This window comes from Diceros bicornis, chromosome 17 (genome assembly GCF_020826845.1).
Source record: "Diceros bicornis minor isolate mBicDic1 chromosome 17, mDicBic1.mat.cur, whole genome shotgun sequence".
NCBI classification, from domain to species: Eukaryota; Metazoa; Chordata; class Mammalia; order Perissodactyla; family Rhinocerotidae; genus Diceros; species Diceros bicornis.
Window position 1 is genome coordinate 28,211,799 of NC_080756.1, and position 18,755 is coordinate 28,230,553.

At 37.9% G+C, this 18,755-nt stretch overlaps 1 protein-coding gene across 1 annotated transcript in view; it reads right to left on the minus strand.

Moving 5' to 3' along the window:
* The window catches only part of MUC19 (mucin 19, oligomeric), a 143,905-nt gene that overhangs the window by 64,831 nt on the left and 60,319 nt on the right, over positions 1-18,755 (minus strand). Inside the window, exons 46-49 of the mRNA XM_058557397.1 lie at positions 14,633-14,671; positions 13,458-13,514; positions 9,843-9,929; positions 4,599-4,691 (exon numbers count right to left, since the gene is read on the minus strand). Of these exons, the coding sequence (XP_058413380.1) occupies positions 4,599-4,691; positions 9,843-9,929; positions 13,458-13,514; positions 14,633-14,671 (276 nt within the window). The remainder of the gene's footprint in view (positions 1-4,598; positions 4,692-9,842; positions 9,930-13,457; positions 13,515-14,632; positions 14,672-18,755) is intronic.

The following is an 18,755-nucleotide window of genomic DNA, read 5'->3' on the forward strand; positions in this document are numbered from 1 at the left end:
AAACTGCGGATGGGCGGAGACTACTGTGGCTTTTCTAAGATAATATAGCTAGCAAGTAGATAGTTCTCTGCTCCCATAGAACATTCTAGTTGGATGTGAGAGACATGCAGATGTATAAATTAAACTACTATCCAACCAAACAAACAAATTCACAAACAAGATAAGCGTCAGAGCACTAACATAAAGTGAGGTGATATGAAGTAACTGGGATTCTACTTTAGACTGCCTGGCTAGCAAAGACCTCTCTGAAAAGATGTCATTTATTTTGAGATCTGACAAGAAGAAGCAGACAACGATGTGAAATGAGCTACATATGCTAGAGAAGCAGAATTAGAAAGTGAATGTATATGGATCACGGGAGGTTGGGGGAAGACATTAGAAGATGAGGACATATACATAGGATTGGGCAAGTTACTATGAATCAAGGGTGGGAAATTGGACATTTTTCTAAATGCAATGGAATATAATTTTATGCAGGGGAGTGATACAGTAGTCCCCCCTTATCCATGGTTTCATTTTCTGTGGTTTCACTTACCAATGGTGAACCGTGGTCTGAAAATATTAAATGAAAAATTTCAGAAATAAGCAATTCCTAAGTTTTAACTTGCATACTGTCCTGAGTAGCGTGATGAAATCTCACACCATCCTGCTCTGTCCATACGGGATGTGAATCACCCCTTTGTCCAGTGGATCCACACTGTATACATTACCCGCCTGTTAGTCACTTAGTAGCCATCTTGGTAATCAGATGACTGTGGAGGTATCTCAGTGCTTGTGTTCAAGTAACCCTTATTTTACTTAATAATGGCCCCAAAGTGCAGGGGTAGTGATGCTGGCAATTTGGATATGCCAAAGAGAAGTTGTAAAGTGTTTCCTTTAAGTGAAAAGGTGAAAATTCTCAACTTAACAAGGAAAGAAAAAAAAAATGTATGCTGAGGTTGCTAAAATCTATGGTAACTTTTATTACAGTATATTATTATAATTGTTCTATTTTATTATTAGTTATTGTTGTTAACCTCTTATTGTGCCTAATTTATAAATTAAATTTATCACAGGTATGGGTGTATAGGAAAAAACATAGCATATATTGGGTTCAGTACTATCTGCAGTTTCAGGCATCCACTGGGGGTCTTAGAATGTATCCCCCGTGGATAATGGGGGACTATTGTAGATTTATCTGTAATTAAAATCCCTCTTTCCACTCTGTTTCATCTCTCATCTGTGGCATTCTAAGGTCATGCTGGGCGTTGTCTCTTTTATTCTAAGCTCCGACTTGTTCCACAGCCCATTCTATATCACAATTGTTTCTACCCTGTCCTCTGGAATCCAGTCGGTGATTTAAAAAATCTCTTCTATATGCTTAACTGCTTTACAAAATGCTTCTGCCTCTTCCTGGCCTTAACCTAATGGGACTAATTCTGCAACAACTTGGCATAACCCAGCGTGCTCTAGATCTGAGATCCTAATATCAAGAATTCTACAAAGGGATGAATTGAGGATGGAAACCTTGGATTTGTAAAAATATAGATCTACACAGTGGGGTGTGTGTGTGTGTGTGTGTGTGTGTGTGTGTATGGGTGCATGTTTCCAGCGAAGCTCCCTTACTTGGGTATAACAGCAAATAGCCTACTCCCTCCCACATCTCCAATCTTTCCAGAAGGTTCTCTTTCACACAGCCTGTTATTTTTATTTCATTGATAAGAATAAAGCCTCTTGATCTTTTACCAGACTGGAAGCTCCTATTCATTTGTTTACTTATTTACCAGATATTTATCAAGTCAGGCACTGAGCTAGGCCCTGGGAACAAAAGCATAAACTAAAACAGGCAAGGTAACAAGATCTTTCTCTAATTTTGACAGAAATCCATCATGTTGGTGGCCTGTCTAGTAATGGAGAATGACTGGATGAAGAATCAACAATCTAGGCCCTGCTCTGGCCCTACAACATACTCATCCTGTGACTGCAGTAAACCCATTGACTTCATATATGAAATGCGAATAATTAGTGATATATTGTCAATTGCACCAGGTGGTTCTACGATTCAAGTAAGTAAATATATGTGAAAATATTTTGTCCTTTTTAAACTTAGTGTACTTTTTCTGATTATCATTTTTATTTTTGCTAAAACAGATTAAGATGACTCACAAATGATGTTATACAATGGTTAATGACTGCCTCATATCTTTATTTGTCAACTTACCAAGTTGTACTCAATATATCCAGTAGAAACCAAAGTATAAAAACAGTATTATTTTATTCTACCAATTACATTTTTCAAACACTTTTTTTTGTTTTGTTTTGGTGAGGAAGATTGGCCCTGATCTAACATCTGTTGCCAATCTTCCTCTTTTTGCTTGAGGAAGATTGTTGCTGAGCTAACATCTGTGCCAATCTTCCTCTATTTTGTATGTGAGATGCCACCATAGCATGGCTTGATGACCAGTATAGGTCTGTGCCCGGGATCCAAACCTGCAAACCCCAGGCAGCCGAAGCAGAGAGCACAAACCTAATCATTACACCATCGGGCTGGCCCCTCAAGAACTTTTTTTTTTTCTTTGTGAGGAAGATTAGCCCTGAGCTAACACCTGTTGCCAATCCTTCTCTTTTTTGCTGAGGAAGATTGGCCCTGGGCTAACATGCGTGCCCATCTTCCTCCACTTTATGTGGGACACCTGCCGCAGTGTGGCTTGATGGGCAGTGCCTAGGTCCACGCCCAGGATCCGAACCTGCAAACCCCGGTGCTGTCAGAAGCCGACCATGCGAACTTAACCACTATCCAGCCGGGCCAGCCCCTTGTGCATTTTTTTTTTTTTTTTGCCTATTTCATGAGAAATATTTGCCATTCCTATTTATTTATTTATTTGTTGTCCATATCTTTAGTCCTTCGAAACAAGTTAAGTATTTTGAGACACAAACATTGTTTAATAAAGGGTGGCAACATCCATTGCATATTCACATAGTTCCCTGACAGGTAAGCTTTGAGCAAATGAGTTATAGTCTGTCCTATTTGCAAATTCTAGAAAAGAAGACTTTTTTAAACCAATGTGTAGAGATTTTAGGAAGTAGACTGTTTTCTGAATTTTTAGACAAATCAGAAAGCAATGTTATTTATTAAATTATTCTCAGAAATGGGAAAAGCTGTTTATCAAGGTTCTAAATCACTTTTCTGTTCCATAAAGAACTTATGAAAAAACATGTTTAATATTTGATTTTTATTTTATTTTATATTTTGTGAGGAAGATCAGCCCTGAGCTAACATCCATGCTAATCCTCCTCTTTTTGCTCTGAGCTAACATCTATTGCCAATCCTCCTCCTTTTATTTTCCCCCAAAGCCCCAGTAGATAGTTGTATGTCATAGTTGCACATCCTTCTAGTTGCTGTATGTGGGACGCGGCCTCAGCATGGCCAGACAAGCGGCGCATAGGTGCGCGCCCGGGATCTGAACCCCGGCCGCCAGTAGTGGAGCACGTGTACTTAATTGCTAAGCCACGGGGTCGGCCCTAATATTTTAAACCATGACATTTTCTAATATAAAGAACCATGAAAAATTTCTAATACTAAAGATAGTGCTTTTTTTGCAAGAGATTGTAAAAAGGAAAATTCTATCTTGAAATTTAAATATCCTTATTGATGCCTAATAATTTTTTAATATCCAGCAGCCTATTACTCAAGAAAGAAAAGAATTTATTGAACTCTTAAATATTTCTGTTATGGAAAAATCATATTATCAATCAATGAAATGCAAAAATAGCTGACAAATCATTTTCTAATTATTTAGTACTTTTAATCCATATTTATTTTTGTTTGTTATCTAAGTGATTTTGTGTAGAGCAATGCAGACTTTAAATAACGAAATGTAACTAACTGGATAAGCAAACAGTCCCTAACTCAGAAACAACATTTAAGGGTCAAATTTAAGATGAAATGTTAGATGGTTACTATTATTTTTTACTTAACTCCACTATGGTTATATCAAGTAACATACCAGTGATTTCTAAATTGGCCATATAAGAATATCAGATTTAAAATGTTGCATTAGTCTTGTTTAGTAATGGAGAACACCTGAACCGTTGGATCAGTGTCATTATTGGTGACATCATGGGTGGCACTAACTAATACCCCAATAGTGCATAAATACTGAGTAACAAACAAAGAATTTAATGGCAATCTTCCTAATTGATTCACATAATATTTGAGTTACAGTGCTCTAATTTTCAAGCAGGAAAGACTTTCAGCTGAATAAATATTCTACTGAATAACATTTTATAAACAAGTTTCTACACTGGCTCAGATTTTTGTAACTTTTTTGTTTCTTTTTTTGTGTGTGTGTGTGTGTGTGGAAGATCAACCCTGAGCTAATATCTATTGCCAATCCTCCTCCTTTTGTTTTTCCCCTCCAAAGCCCCAGTAGATAGTTATACATCATAGTTGCACATCCTTGTAGTTGCTGTATGTGGAACGCGGCCTCAGCATGGCCGGAGAAGCGGTGCGTTAGTGCGCACCCGGGATCCGAACCCGGGCCGCCAGTAGCGGAGTGCATGCACTTAACCGCTAAGCCACAGGCCGGCCCTCTAACTTTTTGTTTTGCTCATCTCACCTGGTTTATTTGAAGAGCTTGTAGCACCACTATTGGGGGACCCAGATGTACTCTCACCTCTACTACTTGCACCACCTGATGTTCCAGGTGTACCTGTTATAAAGGAAAAAACAGAAAGGGCTCATTCACAGAATTTCTTAAACTATGAGATAACCAATTCTAAGTTGAATTGACTTCCAACTAAAGATTACAGAAATGTCCATTTATCTATATCAATAATAATTATTACCCTTTATACATTTCAAAAAATGTGTTTGACATACATTTATTCATTATGTCATTAGATCCTCAGCACCATCCCATTCAATAGATTACATTGCCCACTTTTTACAGGTATGAAAACTGAGGTTACAGAGGTTAAGTGACTTGGTCACTGAATAGCATGATATTGAGTCTAGGAGCAGTGCTCACATATGGACACTGCTTGAGCAGGTTGTTTACTTTGGAGTGTTTTTTCCCGTCAGAAATTGTTATTGAATGTTTACCAAACGCCTTTTTAGCTTCTATGTAGATACCTAGCTGTTTTTATTTCTCTTAGATCTATTAGTATCATGAACTATATGAATGGATTTCCTAATTTTGAAAAAAATTTTAAAAGTTAATAGCAATTACTATTAAACATTATTTTAACGTGCTTTTGGATTCTAATTTCATCCATTTGTCTTTGGCTATGCAAACTCTTAAATTGCTTTTTTTTTACTTTGTTATTTCTCTTCTTTTTTGGGGGGCGGGGAAGATTGGCCCCGAGCTAACATCTGCTGCCAATCTTCCTCTTTTTCTTTTTTCTCCCCAAAGCCCCACTACATAGTTGTATATGCTAGTTGTAGGTTCTTCTACTTCTTCTATGTGGGACGCTGCCCCAGGTGGCTTGATGAGCAGTGAGTAGCTCCAAGCCCAGGATCCGAACAAGCAAACCCCAGGCAGCTGAAGTGGAATGAGCAAACTTAACCACTGCGCCACCGGGCCGTCTCCTTATTTCTCTTTGATAGTTAGAAAGGTTATATATATATATTCTTTAATTTTATTTATTTATTTATTATTTCCCCCAAAGCCCCAGTAGATAGTTGTATGTCATAGGTGCACATCCTTCCAGTTGCTGCATGTGGGACATGGCCTCAGCATGGCTGGAGAAGCGGTGCATCGGTGCATGCCCGGGATCCGAACCCGGGCTGCCAGCGGCGGAGCGCACGCACTTAACCGCTAAGCCACGAGGCCGGCCCAGAAAGGTTATATTTTTATAGTAATGTTCTTATATAATCCCATTAGTGTCCTCCCAATTTTCCTTCAGGTAGTGTCTATTGGTTCTCCCCTGTGAGCAGCAATAAAATTCACCCATAATTTCTTCTTCCCTTCACCTCTTCCTCTTCTGTACTTTCTAATTTAAGTAAATACCATTTTCTTTCTCTCTGTGAGGAAGATCAGCCCTGAGCTAACATCCATGCTAATCCTCCTCTTTTTCTTTTTCTTTTTTTTTTTTTGCTGAGGAAGACTGGCTCTGAGCTAACATCTATTGCCAAACCTCTTCCTTTTTTTTTTTTCCCCCAATGCCGCAGTAGATAGTTGTATGTCATAGTTGTACATCCTTCTACTTGCTGTATGTGGGACGCAGCCTCAGCATGGCCGGACAAGTGGTGCGTCAGTGCGCGCCCGGGATCTGAACCCGGGCCGCCAGTAGCGGAGCACGAGCACTTAACCACTAAGCCACAGGGCCAGCCCACCATTTTCTTTCTTAATGTTCATTTTTTTATTCTTTAATAAACTTAAGTTTCTCTTATTTGGTTCATGAACTTTAAATAATTTGTTTGACTACTACTACATGTTACCTAATCTATAGGCTTATCTCATTTTCTATCTTATTCCTGTCTATTTATTGATGTGATATTTCTACTTGGTCAAATATGTAACATTCATATATTTTTTTCTCCATCTTTCTTTCAACCTTTGTTCTAGTTTTAGAGGAACTGTTAATAATAGTCAGTGCTATCATCTTTTTGTTCATTTTCAAAGCATCTCTTTGTTGCTTAACACTTCATCCTCTAGTGATTTTATTATGAAGGGTTCATGGGTATATAATTCCCTGAATTTTTTCATTTTTTAAACTATTTTCCTATAACCTTTTTACTTGAATTACATTGAGCTGGATAGAAAACCCTTGGCCCACATTTTCCTTGAGTATCTTATAAATGCTACTCTACTCCTGACAAGTCTAACGCTAAACTGATCTTCTTTCTTTTTTAATGACTTTGTCTTTTTCCTTGAGGTCTGGAGAATTTCTTTATCTTTCAAGTCTAACAGTTTTCTAAAATAAGTCACAGAATTCGCTGTTCCGGATTAATATGGTAGGTCCGTTCAATATGTAGATTTAGGTATTTTTTTTTGAATTTCAGGAAACTTGTTCTGATTTACAGTTTTGAATATTTTTTCTGTTTCATTGCTTTTTCTTCTCCAGAAACTGCAATAATATATATGTAGAATATTTTTGTCTGTTTCCTATAACTATGTCCTCCTCTGATCCACTTTATCTTTTTAAAAAATGTCTGCAATTTTGGGGGAGGGCCAGGGGGCAGGGGAGTCTTCTGAAATCTACCCTCTAATCTCTTTGCTGTACTTCAGTCTTATTTTTCCTCTGTGGGGTACCTTTGATACCGGCCCTGATATCAGTTCCCTTACATTAAATCCAGAATATCTGGGGTTAAAACCAAAAGCACTCATCCTCTTTCCCTACTTCTCTAAGTTATATTCATACATAAATATAAGTTTTTTAAACTTTTGTATCCCTGAACTTCGCAAGGCAGATAGAAGTTACAAATTGTTCAAAGCCCAGGTGGCCTCAAGCTGGGCTCACACTGAAGTTTTGGCTAATTACCAGTTCTTGAGGTTTGTTACAGGGAAACTGATATCAAGAAGCTAAAGCTTCTCAGACCTCAACTCCTTGGCTTCCTGGCACCAGAATCCACCATCCACTCCAGAGATGGTTGAAGGACACCCACCTTATGTCGCCCTCCTCCTCCCTGCCAGCAGCCTCACAAGGCCAAACGCAAGCTGATGGGAAAGGCCCGACCAGCAAGGCCACAGGCTCCCCCTCCCTATGAGCAGCTACATTCCTCACAACTTGTAAAACCTCTTGCCTCCCATCTTTTGGGGAGACAGGACAAATTTGAGAGCTCTCGTCTCTAGGCTGATGTCACCTGAAATAAAAACTTTCCTTGCCATAAGCCTGGTGTACCAGTTTTATTGGGCAGGTAAAGAACCTATCGGTTGTTATCGGGTGTTTACTTTTGGAATGATTTTTTTAATATCTCTCCTGAGTTTTCATAAATTCCAATTATCATCTTCCTACTGTTTATGTATTTTTACCCTGAGTTTTTTAATTTATAATTTTGATGCCTCTTTATATCTGCAGTTGTTTCTTTATTTTAAATTCATGTTCATATTATGCTTAGTGTTCCTCTGCTTTGTGACTAGATTTTTAGAATTTCCTTGCTATGGCTGAAAATTTCTGAAAATGTATACAAAGGAATAGCTTCATATAGATATTGAAATTTATTTTTATTTTTCATGCTTTTTGCATTAGATTTTCTCAAAACAGTAGCAGGAGATTCTATGCAGTGGGCAGCAAAGAGGCTTTTTTGTGGCTCACCAGATTTCTCAGATCCAGGGCTTCCTCTTATGTTGTTACAGTGAAGGGAAGCTTCTTTTGTAAGTGGCACCTTCCCGTTGTCTGTCTTCTAATTCTTAATTATTATCTGTTTTCTTGAAACCCTTGGCTTCAAATAATTCTTTCTTTTTTCTTTGACGTCGAGGCTCCAAAGATTCCTCCATCTTCCAATATGCCTCTGTCTCTTCCACCAGCCGTCAAGTGCCTTCCCAAGACTGCCAGTTCTCATTCTATGAAATCTCCTATCCCCTTTCTTTCAACTCCACATCCACAAGTGTTCTGACTTGCCAAGTCTCAGGTCTTCTCTCAGTATTCTCCACTCAGAGTGGGGCCCTTTCCTTCAGGGGTGAACTCTAGTTGGTGCTATTTATGTTCTACCACTCTTAAGCACCTCTCTATACCTCCCACTCTTCTGGGATGCCCTGACCTAAATCTCAGCTCCACTATGAGCCCCAGAGCCATCTTTGCCGGTCTTTGTGATGCTGGCCCTGATATCTGTTCCCCTACATTGAACCCAGGATATATGGGGTTAAAAACCAGGAAGCACTCATTCCCCCTTCCCTGCTTCTCTAAGTTACATTCACATGTAGATATTGGTTGTTTTATCCTTTGTGTCCCTGAATTCCGCAAGACAAATGGAGGTAATAAATTGTTAAAAGCCCAGGTGGCAACAAACTGAAATTCTGGCTAATGACCAGTTCTTGAGGTTTGTTATAGGGAGACTGATATCTTGAAATTATCAAGAAGCTAAAGCTCCCCAAATCCTGGTTCCCGGCGCCGAATCCACCATTCATCACAGGGACAGACAAACGGAGGACACCTGCAACTTCCCTTATCTTGGCTAAACGCAGGCTGATGGGAGGACACGGGACTGCAAAGCCACAGCTCCCCCTCCCCTACCTAAAACCTTGTAAACTTGTAATCATTAATTGGCAGCAGTTTCCTTCCACTCCCCAGGGCCCAATTTCAGGTGAGGCGGGAAGACTGATTGATGGAGCCCTAAATCTCCTGCTGTAGATAGAGATAACAGCTGGCTTGGCGCCAGAGGGCTGGGATCTCGCCTCCAACAAATACTCACAGTCACCAAGGGTACATTCTTTCTCACAGATTTTCTTTTAAAAACCCCAACTCCCAATGCCTCAGTAGTACTGTGGGTCTTGGGGCATGAGCCCACTGCAGCCTCTTTGCTGGCAAAATTAAACCATTTTTCTTTTCCTCCATCCCTGGTCATTGTTTTCATTGATTTCAGCCACGGTGACAGGGTCCTGGGTTTTTCCAGCTACATTTGGAGTCTTAGTCTTCTCTGTCTCCTCTAATCACTCTAGGTGTGGGCTCTGTGTTGATATTTATGGTTTCTAGAAGGAGGTATGTGTTGATTCTAGTGTATGCAGCCACCATTTTCCTCACTCTTTCGTTCTTTTTTTTTTTTTTTTTAATTTTCCATTGGTTCCTTGAGCTTAAATGCCACTCAATTCTAAGAGCATCTATGCAAACTAAGGATCAGGTCCTTAGCCCAGATCACACTCTGCTGAGGAATGTATGGCTGGGAACAGCTGAAAAGTCAGGTCCAGTCTTGTCTGACTTACCAGAACTTGTGATGCCAATGGCTGGTTCCCCAAGGGTGCTGCCACCTCGAGCTTCAGGGGTTGTTCCAGCTGATAACCCAGGAGTGGCTTAATTTTATAATAGAAAAAAAAAGTTAGCTAAGTAAAATATAAAACTGATCATCTTATGAGGATGGTCTGTATCAAGACAAATAAAAACTTAAAATAAAAGGATAATTCTGTCTATTGAAAATAAGAAACAGACTTCCCCCTTCCTTTTCTTAGAGCATTTACTTCCGAAAATTTGTAATTTTAAGTTCTTTCTCTGTGTCTTTGAAATGTATGTAAATCTTTTTAAAAACTAAATAGGCCTCTTGCCAGCTTAATGACCCAGGAATGTCTTTCTCAAGGACCTGGGCGCTAGCTATTTGAAATGTAAACATCAAGGGAGAGAGCACTCCCATCTCCCTCTATTTATAGAGCTTCCTGCTGTCATCAAAATAGTTTATTTTTCCTTTGTATAAAACCAATTAACTAACCAGATCATCACTCCAATTACCAAGTGAATTTAGGATAAACTATGTGTAATAAATGGTGCTGTTAAGTCCTCTTACTTGAGGACTAGTTATTTTTCTTGAGAACAGGTATGTAATGGGATGTGTCTACTTGGTGAGATCTCTTTCTGTCTTTACAATTGCTTAGCAAATTGCCTGTGATTCATATCACATTCTGGTCTAAGGCATACTCTATAATAAAACTATTTTCTTTCTCTACTATTTCTGTGGACAGGGTCTCCAGGTCTGGAGAAGATTTTGTTTTCAATTCTATTTCTCCGACACCTGAAATACAACTGCACTTTACGTCCCTAAAATCGAACATACCCCCAAAATTTCACTCAGCTTACTTATGTTTTGAGTTTTTGCTCAAGTTAAAGCACATAGATATAGTCATAGTGTGCTAATCATAACATCAGATTCTTTTCAGAATAGAATAATTCTGTTGTTTTTAACCCCAACTAATCAGTTCCCTTACTGGAATTTCCTCTTGAGTTCCCACTCCAACACTTGTCGCTGAATATTTCCTTGACTTTGATTATCTTCTGCTTTGCATGGTTCTTGCCTTTGCATGCACATAAATATTCATTTCTCCTGTTCAAAAATGAAATTCTAAGAGAACAACGGCCTTACTCCTCTCCTATGTTGTCTAGAGCACCCAGTGTGATGTGACACACACAATAAATATCTCTTGATTTATTTCTGATCGTCAGGGGTTTTTTGTTTTTTGTTTTTCTGTGTGAGGAAGATTAGCCCTAAGCTAACATCTATTGCCAATCCTCCTCTTTTTTGCTGAGGAAGATTGACGCTGGGCGGGCTAACATATGTGCCCATCTGCCTCTACTTTACATGGGACGCCGCCACAGTATGGCTTGATAAGTGGCGCGTCAGTCCGTGCCCGGGATCCGAACCTGCAAACCCTGGGCCGCTGAAGCGGAGCACAGGAACTTAACCGCTACGCCACCGGGCTGGCCCCTAAACTTCAGTCTTGACATTGCACAAATAATAGTTAAATTTCCCAGGAAACCATGCCTCTGACAAAATTTTAAGTAAAGAAATCACATTCCTATTGTCTGGATTTATTCTGATTATATTCTTTCAGTACCTGAGGCTCCAGAAGTGTTTTCCCCAGCAGCTCCAGTGGTGGCTGCATTTTCCCCTCCTGTTGTTCCTAATTGAAAAGAACAATGGCGCTCAGGCTACGTTGGGGTTGCTGGATTTAGCAAATAAATATACAGGACACCTAGTTGAATTTGAATTCCAGATAAACAACAATCATGTCCCCCATTATGGCATGGGACATACTTACACTAAAAAATTGTTCCTCAGTTATGTGAAATTCAAATGTAAATGGCATCCTGTATTTTATCTGGCAACTCTAGTCTATATAGACGGTTGTGTGAAAATGCTCAAACTACCCATGTTCATTTGTCTTAAAATTATTAGCTATTAAAGTCATAGCCATTGCTAAACTCACTTCAACTCCTCATAAGAACTTGGGGTCTCATCTAAGCTTGCAATGGAGCACCGACAAAGGGCCCAGGTGAGCCTGCGCCTTGCCTGCCGAGTTCCCAGCGGGGTTGGAACCAGTGAAAGGTGATCTAGCTGTTATGCCACCGCCAGTTCCAGTGGGAGTTCCAACAGACTCTCCTGTTACGCCTGATACACACAGTATTGGGAGAGTATACGAATTATAGTGACAATCCAGTATGATAGTGTTTTGAAGGGAAGATTTGGAAAAAACAGAAAAATTGACTTGTCATTATTACTCAAATAATTCTGATTCAAATTTTAGGAAATATAAACTAAATGGTCATCACCCTAAAATTTCAGTCAGTTCTCTGATCTAACTGGAATTAACCAGTTTCTTAATTTGTGCTGCTACAGATCATATCTTTGAACACATTATTTTTTATGTAAACTATATCTTATTCCAAAAAGTAGTTAAGACACAAATCTTAAATCAAGAAATTTGCTAAGGGAAAATAAATATATGAAAAATAAAATTAGGCCATGGAGCAGTTAATAAATGCATAGGGAGAAGTCCCACGCATACACTAAAGAAATGCCTTTTAATGGTATGTAAAGGAATTTTGATTTACCCTAAAAGCAATCAGGACAATTGAAGGATTTTAAGTAGCGAAGTGACATGATGAAAGTTGAGTTTTGGGAAGTTCATTCTGGCGTGGTATTGACTAGAGTGTTAATCGGGAGGGATGTGGGGAAAGAGTGGAAACATTAGAGCAGTAGTTCTCGAATTTGATAAGCATTGGTTTCTTAATACACGATTGCTGGGTTCCCTTCCAAGAGCTTCTGCTTCTGGGCAGGTGGCCCCAAAAATGTGCATTTCTAACAAGTTCCTAGGAGATGCTGACACTGTTGGGCTGGGAACCACACTTCGAACACATTGCGTTAGAGGAAGGTGAGCTAGGTGCACGACTGCAGAGATTAGGTGGGAAATATTTAACAGCTGAACAAAAGCAGAGGCAAATACGATGCAGAGGCGAGGAAATTTAAGTACTTAAAATTAGAAACTGACTGCATAAGGGGCAGGAGTGAACACAGGCTTGTTTGTTTTTAATCAAAATCATCTATGCTTAAAGAATGGCAATAATATTTTATTCATGAAACCAACAATAGTAGCAATTTAGTTAATGATGCACAAGGACAAGCATATCCTCATTGGTTTTTGTTGGATGGATGTTCTTATGCACAGAGTACAGAACTGTGGAGCTAACTATTACAGAGGAGGCTAACAGTCCTGGGTTCTAATCCCGCCTCTGCCAGCTCTGAGAACTTTTAATATTTTCTTCCTCATAGGAATAAAGACACCTAACTACCACCGTAGTAATGTGGATTAAATTACATTTTATATATTTAAGCATAATTTAGAAATTATGGTGTGCCATTGAAATATATCACTAATATTTTATTAATATATAAATACGAATTATTGAATTTTTTCCCAAAGTCATCCAGCTGACTTAGCACTGACACTGGACCCCCATGACCTAATGCTGTACTCAGGGTACAGCTGTTCTTGACTTGAAATGGGGGACTACTTGTGGAAAGAGGATGGTACTTGACTCATTTTTTGTCTCACCTGCTCTGAAGCCCGTATCACTTGTGCTCCCATTTTCAGCTCTCGTAGTTGCACTCGCTGACATCCCAGTTGTCCCCGAGGAAGGAAAAGAAAAAACAAACACTTGCTAAAAAAGTACATGCACACTACCACCTCTCAAGGTAATGGGTATATATAATTGTAGCACCATCATATGCTTTAAGAGAGCAACTTGTGAGAAAACTAAAGATTTTTACACTGAAGTCTGATATTTTCATTTTGTAAAATATTATACTCTGCAGCATTGCCTGAAACCAGCTGCTTAGCTGTGGCTGGTATACTGTGTTCTGAACTTAATTTAGCTGATATGAGGCCGGGACTTGTGAAGGTGGGGCCCACCACTCCTGTTGAGCCTGCACTTCCAGCTGTCGAGGTGACAGGAACTGTTCTAGTAACGCCTGAGAAAAACATAAAATGAACTTCTCATCTAAAGTGTGGTTGGACTCTATTACCAATGGACGATTTAACTGTTCAACCAATTCCTACCATAGAAAATAAAATAATAAATCTAGTGACTTTCTGTCCAGAGTTCCCTAAGATTTTTGTTCTAATATTATTTTCCTTTAAGATTTTGGTTTAGTCTTTGCTATTTTTTTTTTTTTTTAACAAAATCATGTTCTCTGCATCTTGAATAGGATCACACTAGGTCTTCCCACATTTTTCTCAACAAGGTTGCTTTCAACTCAATGGAACTTTATGCCCTAATCACACTGTCACTCAGGGCTGTTGGTAACAATGATGAAATATTATTGTGAAATAGCTAATTGCTACTTTTACACTTAAAACACCTAAAGGAGCAAAATATGTCATTAGATATACACATTTTCTCTCAACCCATATTCATTTTTTTTTAAATTCTGAGCTTTATATCATTTGGTACTGTTGTGGATGCTATGTTAATAGTTAATGATAAGAAAGAAAATGAAACTGGAAACTATATTACAGCCAATCAATATAACCTGGTCAAACACAAGTTAAATTCAGCTTTTAAAAAAGTTCAAAACCAGTGGGAAAAGCCTAGTAAACTACTTATTTGAAATATTTTTTCAAAAGCCAAACTTTCATATAAATTCTTCCTTAAAAACCCAAAGTTACTAATAATTTATGCTGTTAGATATTTTTATCTCACATATAAAACCAGGAATTAATATACTGACCTGTAGTAAAAGATTCACTGAGAGGACTTAGAGTTGTTCCTGATAAGAAAAAGAGAAATGTGAATTTTTCTGACTTCCAGGGAGAATACCAGAAAGATTGCTCACTTGTTAGTTTTCAGTACACAGTAGTTTGCAATATATTTAGTGCTGAGAGTTAACAATAAATTTTTATTTCATTTTAAAAATAGTAACATTATGATGTATTTTCCAATGCATATGTGTGTGTGTGTGTGTGTGTGTGTGTGTGTGTGTGTGTGTATGGAATAAATATATATCAACAATGACAAAGTTAATTCTCTGTTGGGCAAAGGCTGATTTTGCAGTTTGTGATTTCCTTGAATTCATTCTATTTCTTCTTGGCTGTGGCTTGGATATTTTTTCCACTAAGTAGCATTTAGTCTATAAGGGTTTGGGGTGGCGAGAAGGAGAAATACTTTTTAGGATTTATTTTTATGATTTAATATAGCAGGTACGTGGAGATAAATTTGAAGTTACCAGTAAACTCCTGAAGGAAGAGGCTATGTTTTGTTGTTGTTGTTGTTATTTTGTTTTTATATTTATTTATTTTATTATTTTTTAAATGTATTTTTCCAGTTTTATTGAGAAATAATTCACACATCACTGTATAAGTTTAAGGTGTACAGCATGATAGTTTGGTTTAGATATATTGTGAAATGATTACCACAATAGGTTCAGCTAACATCTGTCTTCTCATATAGATACAACAAAAAGAAAAGAAGAATAAAGGAAAAAAAATTTTCTCCTTGTGATGAGAACACTTAGGATTTAGTCTCTTAACAACTTTCCTATACATCACACAGCAGTGTTAACTATAGTCATCACGCTGTATATTATATCCTTAGTATTTAGGTATTTTATAACTGGAAGTTTGTACCTTTTGATCATCTTATTCCAATTGCCCCTCCTCCCACCCTCCGCCTCTGGTAACCACAAGTTTGATCTCTTTTTCTATGAGTTGGTGGTTTTGTTTTTTGTTTTTTTTAGATTCCACATATAAGTGAAACCATACAGTATTTGTCTTCCTCTGTCTTATCTCACTTAGCATAATGCCTTCAAGGTCCATCCATATTGTCACAAATGGTAGGATTTTTATTTTATTTATTTTTTTTTTTGGTGAGGAAGATCAGCCCTGAGCTAACATCTGTTGCCAATCCTCCTCTTTTTTTCAGTGAGGAAGATTGACCCTGAGCTAACATCCGTGCCCATCTTCCTCTACTTTATATGGGACGCCGCCACAGCATGGTTCAACAAGCAGCACGACGGTACAAGCCCAGGATCTGAACCGGCGAACCCCAGGCCACCGCAGCGGAGCGTACACACTTAACTACTCGCGCCACTGGCCTGGCCCCAGGATTTCCTTATTTTTTGTGGCTGAATAATATCCCATTATATATATATATACCACAATCTCTTTATCCATTTACCCATCAATGGACACTTAGGTTGTTTCCATGTGTTGGCTACTGTAATGCTGCTATGAACGTGGGGGTGCAGATATCTTTTTGAGTTAGTGTTTCCATTTCCTTTGGATATATTCCCAGAAGTGTGTGCAGATAAATTTGAAGTTACCAGTAAACTCCCGAAGGAAGAGGCCATGTTTTTATCTTTGCATTCCCAATGCCTGCCCCATTGCCAGGAATGTGGTCGGAGTTTATTAAACGTTTGTTGAGGGGGTCTGTGGACTTAAAAATAAGCCTTTATTAATTTCTGTTTTTCATAAATACTGAAGTCAAGTATTTTCTGTATCTCAGTCTTAATTTCTATTGGAAATATATTTTTATATGGTAATGTCACATGACAATTTTATAGAGTTTTGCCACTTAAAAAAGAAGAAAAACTTCTCCCACAATCTCTCTAATTGATCCTCACTTTTTGTCTGGCCACACTGGGCTTCCTTCAGTCTTTCATAGCTGCTGTTCGCAGTTTCCCATCTTTGGAGCACGTTCCTTCTCCTCTTGTCCTAGTTAACCTTTCATTGGTCAGTTCTCAACTCAATCATCTTTTCTTCAGTCTTCCCTGACCATCTCGACTTGATCAAACTCCGTCTCCACCCCACCACCCCCATTTTAAGCCTTCATAACTCTCGTCTTTGATGCAAGTTTCCATTTGTTTTTGTAATCACTTGATTGATATCCGTCTTCCTAACTAGACGATAGGCTCTATGAAGCCAGAGGTCACGTCTATTTTAACTCACCTTTAAATCTCTCACGATAGCAGAGTGCCTAGCACATAATAAGTGCTTGATAAATATTTGTCAATTGAATGAATGAATGAAGTAAAAGTATTATACCTACTCTGTATATAAAGAATTAGGCTCAGAAAAGTTAAGTGATTTCAAGATCACTGCTGTCAGCGACAAAGCTGGGACTAAAATCTAAGTCACTTAGTACCTAGGACTGTCACTCATACTGCTTTTTATGTGCTGCCACTATGTATAATACACCACCCTTGTAGTTTTTAAGTTTTTTTATTACCCATTCACCATATTAATGAAAATATTAGAAATTAGACTATAAATTATAGAATACAATATCAAATAAACTATATCCTGTCTCCCCTGATTACTTCACAAGTGGGTATATCATAAGTATGTTAAGTAGTTTGAGAGAAGGTTTATGTGAGAATTCTCAAAATTAGTGTCAAGCTTTAGTTGAGAAGAATTCTCAAATCAGTATCAAGCAGACTCCACCAAGAGACCAGTTCAGATCTTGATATCTTTTCTCACTAAGGAACACAATAACTAGACATCTGAATTAAAATGTCTTGCTGATCTGGATGCAAGGATAGCATAGAAACACTATTATACTATTGTCCACAGAGTCTATCAAGATTATAATGACATAGCAGGACCGACCTCAATACTCCAAAAGATTTTGGTGCAGATTCCATTACTCAGTATAGATTTAACCTTTAAAGAATTCCAGTGATCGTAACTTGAGCTCTTTCAAATTGAAGACAATTATATTTAATTAAAAGCAGCAATATCACATGGAGTAGAATCACATCTTCTCCAAAATTTCCACATCTGAATATACTCTGATCAGCATGGAGTTAAGGGGAACACAGTGGTACACTATAGATGGTAGTGAACAGATGGCAAATATTTTTAGCATATGCATGAAAGAACACATTTATAGGCTTTTCCTTGTAATTGGCGTGGCTAACATGGCAACATGCTCCAAAGTGGATCTCAAGAACTTATCTTTCATCACGACCATAAGAGTTATCTAAACTAGTCACAGATTGGAGTACATACCAGTCAGGCTACTATGATATAGTTGCCTTTTCCCACTAATGAACTTCAGAAGATATAAGTCCAAAATTGTTGATACAGCAATAAAAGTCTGGATAAGCCTTTACTAACAGGAATATATGAGAATCCACTTTTCTTCATGGTTTAATTACCAACACTGATACAAAAAGCATTACTGTTCTCATTTTTTGACATCCATAACCATTACAAATTCAATTGATTTTTTCATTACTTGCAAATGAACATACATGCTAAAGTAATTGATATTGTGAATTACTGTGTATCAGCTTCCTTGGTGCCAAAACATAAATACTAATAGGAAGAACTGCCTTTACCAAAATATTGATAGCTCTGTGCATTACAAGGTAGTAATCCACTCTAAAAATTTTCAGACTGACTGTGTCCATTTATTTTTCACCTCACGCTAAACTTAAAATAAAATCTTAGAATTTTCCAGCTACCACTAAGTTTTTTGGTTACTTCTAAGAACCATTTTAATTTTTATAAAAAAGTTATTCTGCCATTTTCCTTTAATGGATTCCATGTTACTTAATATAAATGTCTGAAAGATAAGCTTTAGGAGTATCCATAACATTTTCCCTAAGAAACAACAAATGTGGTACTGCAAAGTTTATAGTTTTTGCAAAATATCTTATTTCTGAAAGAAAATCAAAAATCCATAAAATTGGTTTTAATTCAGGAAGCAATGTGTTTCTGATTAATTACTGAAAAACACTAAACTCCTCTGCTAAAATCTAAGTTCAATTACATAATGAGTTATTCGTTAAAAAAATGTTACTAGTAATAAAGTTGACTTTACTGAGTCCTCACTATGTATTCTGCTAAGCT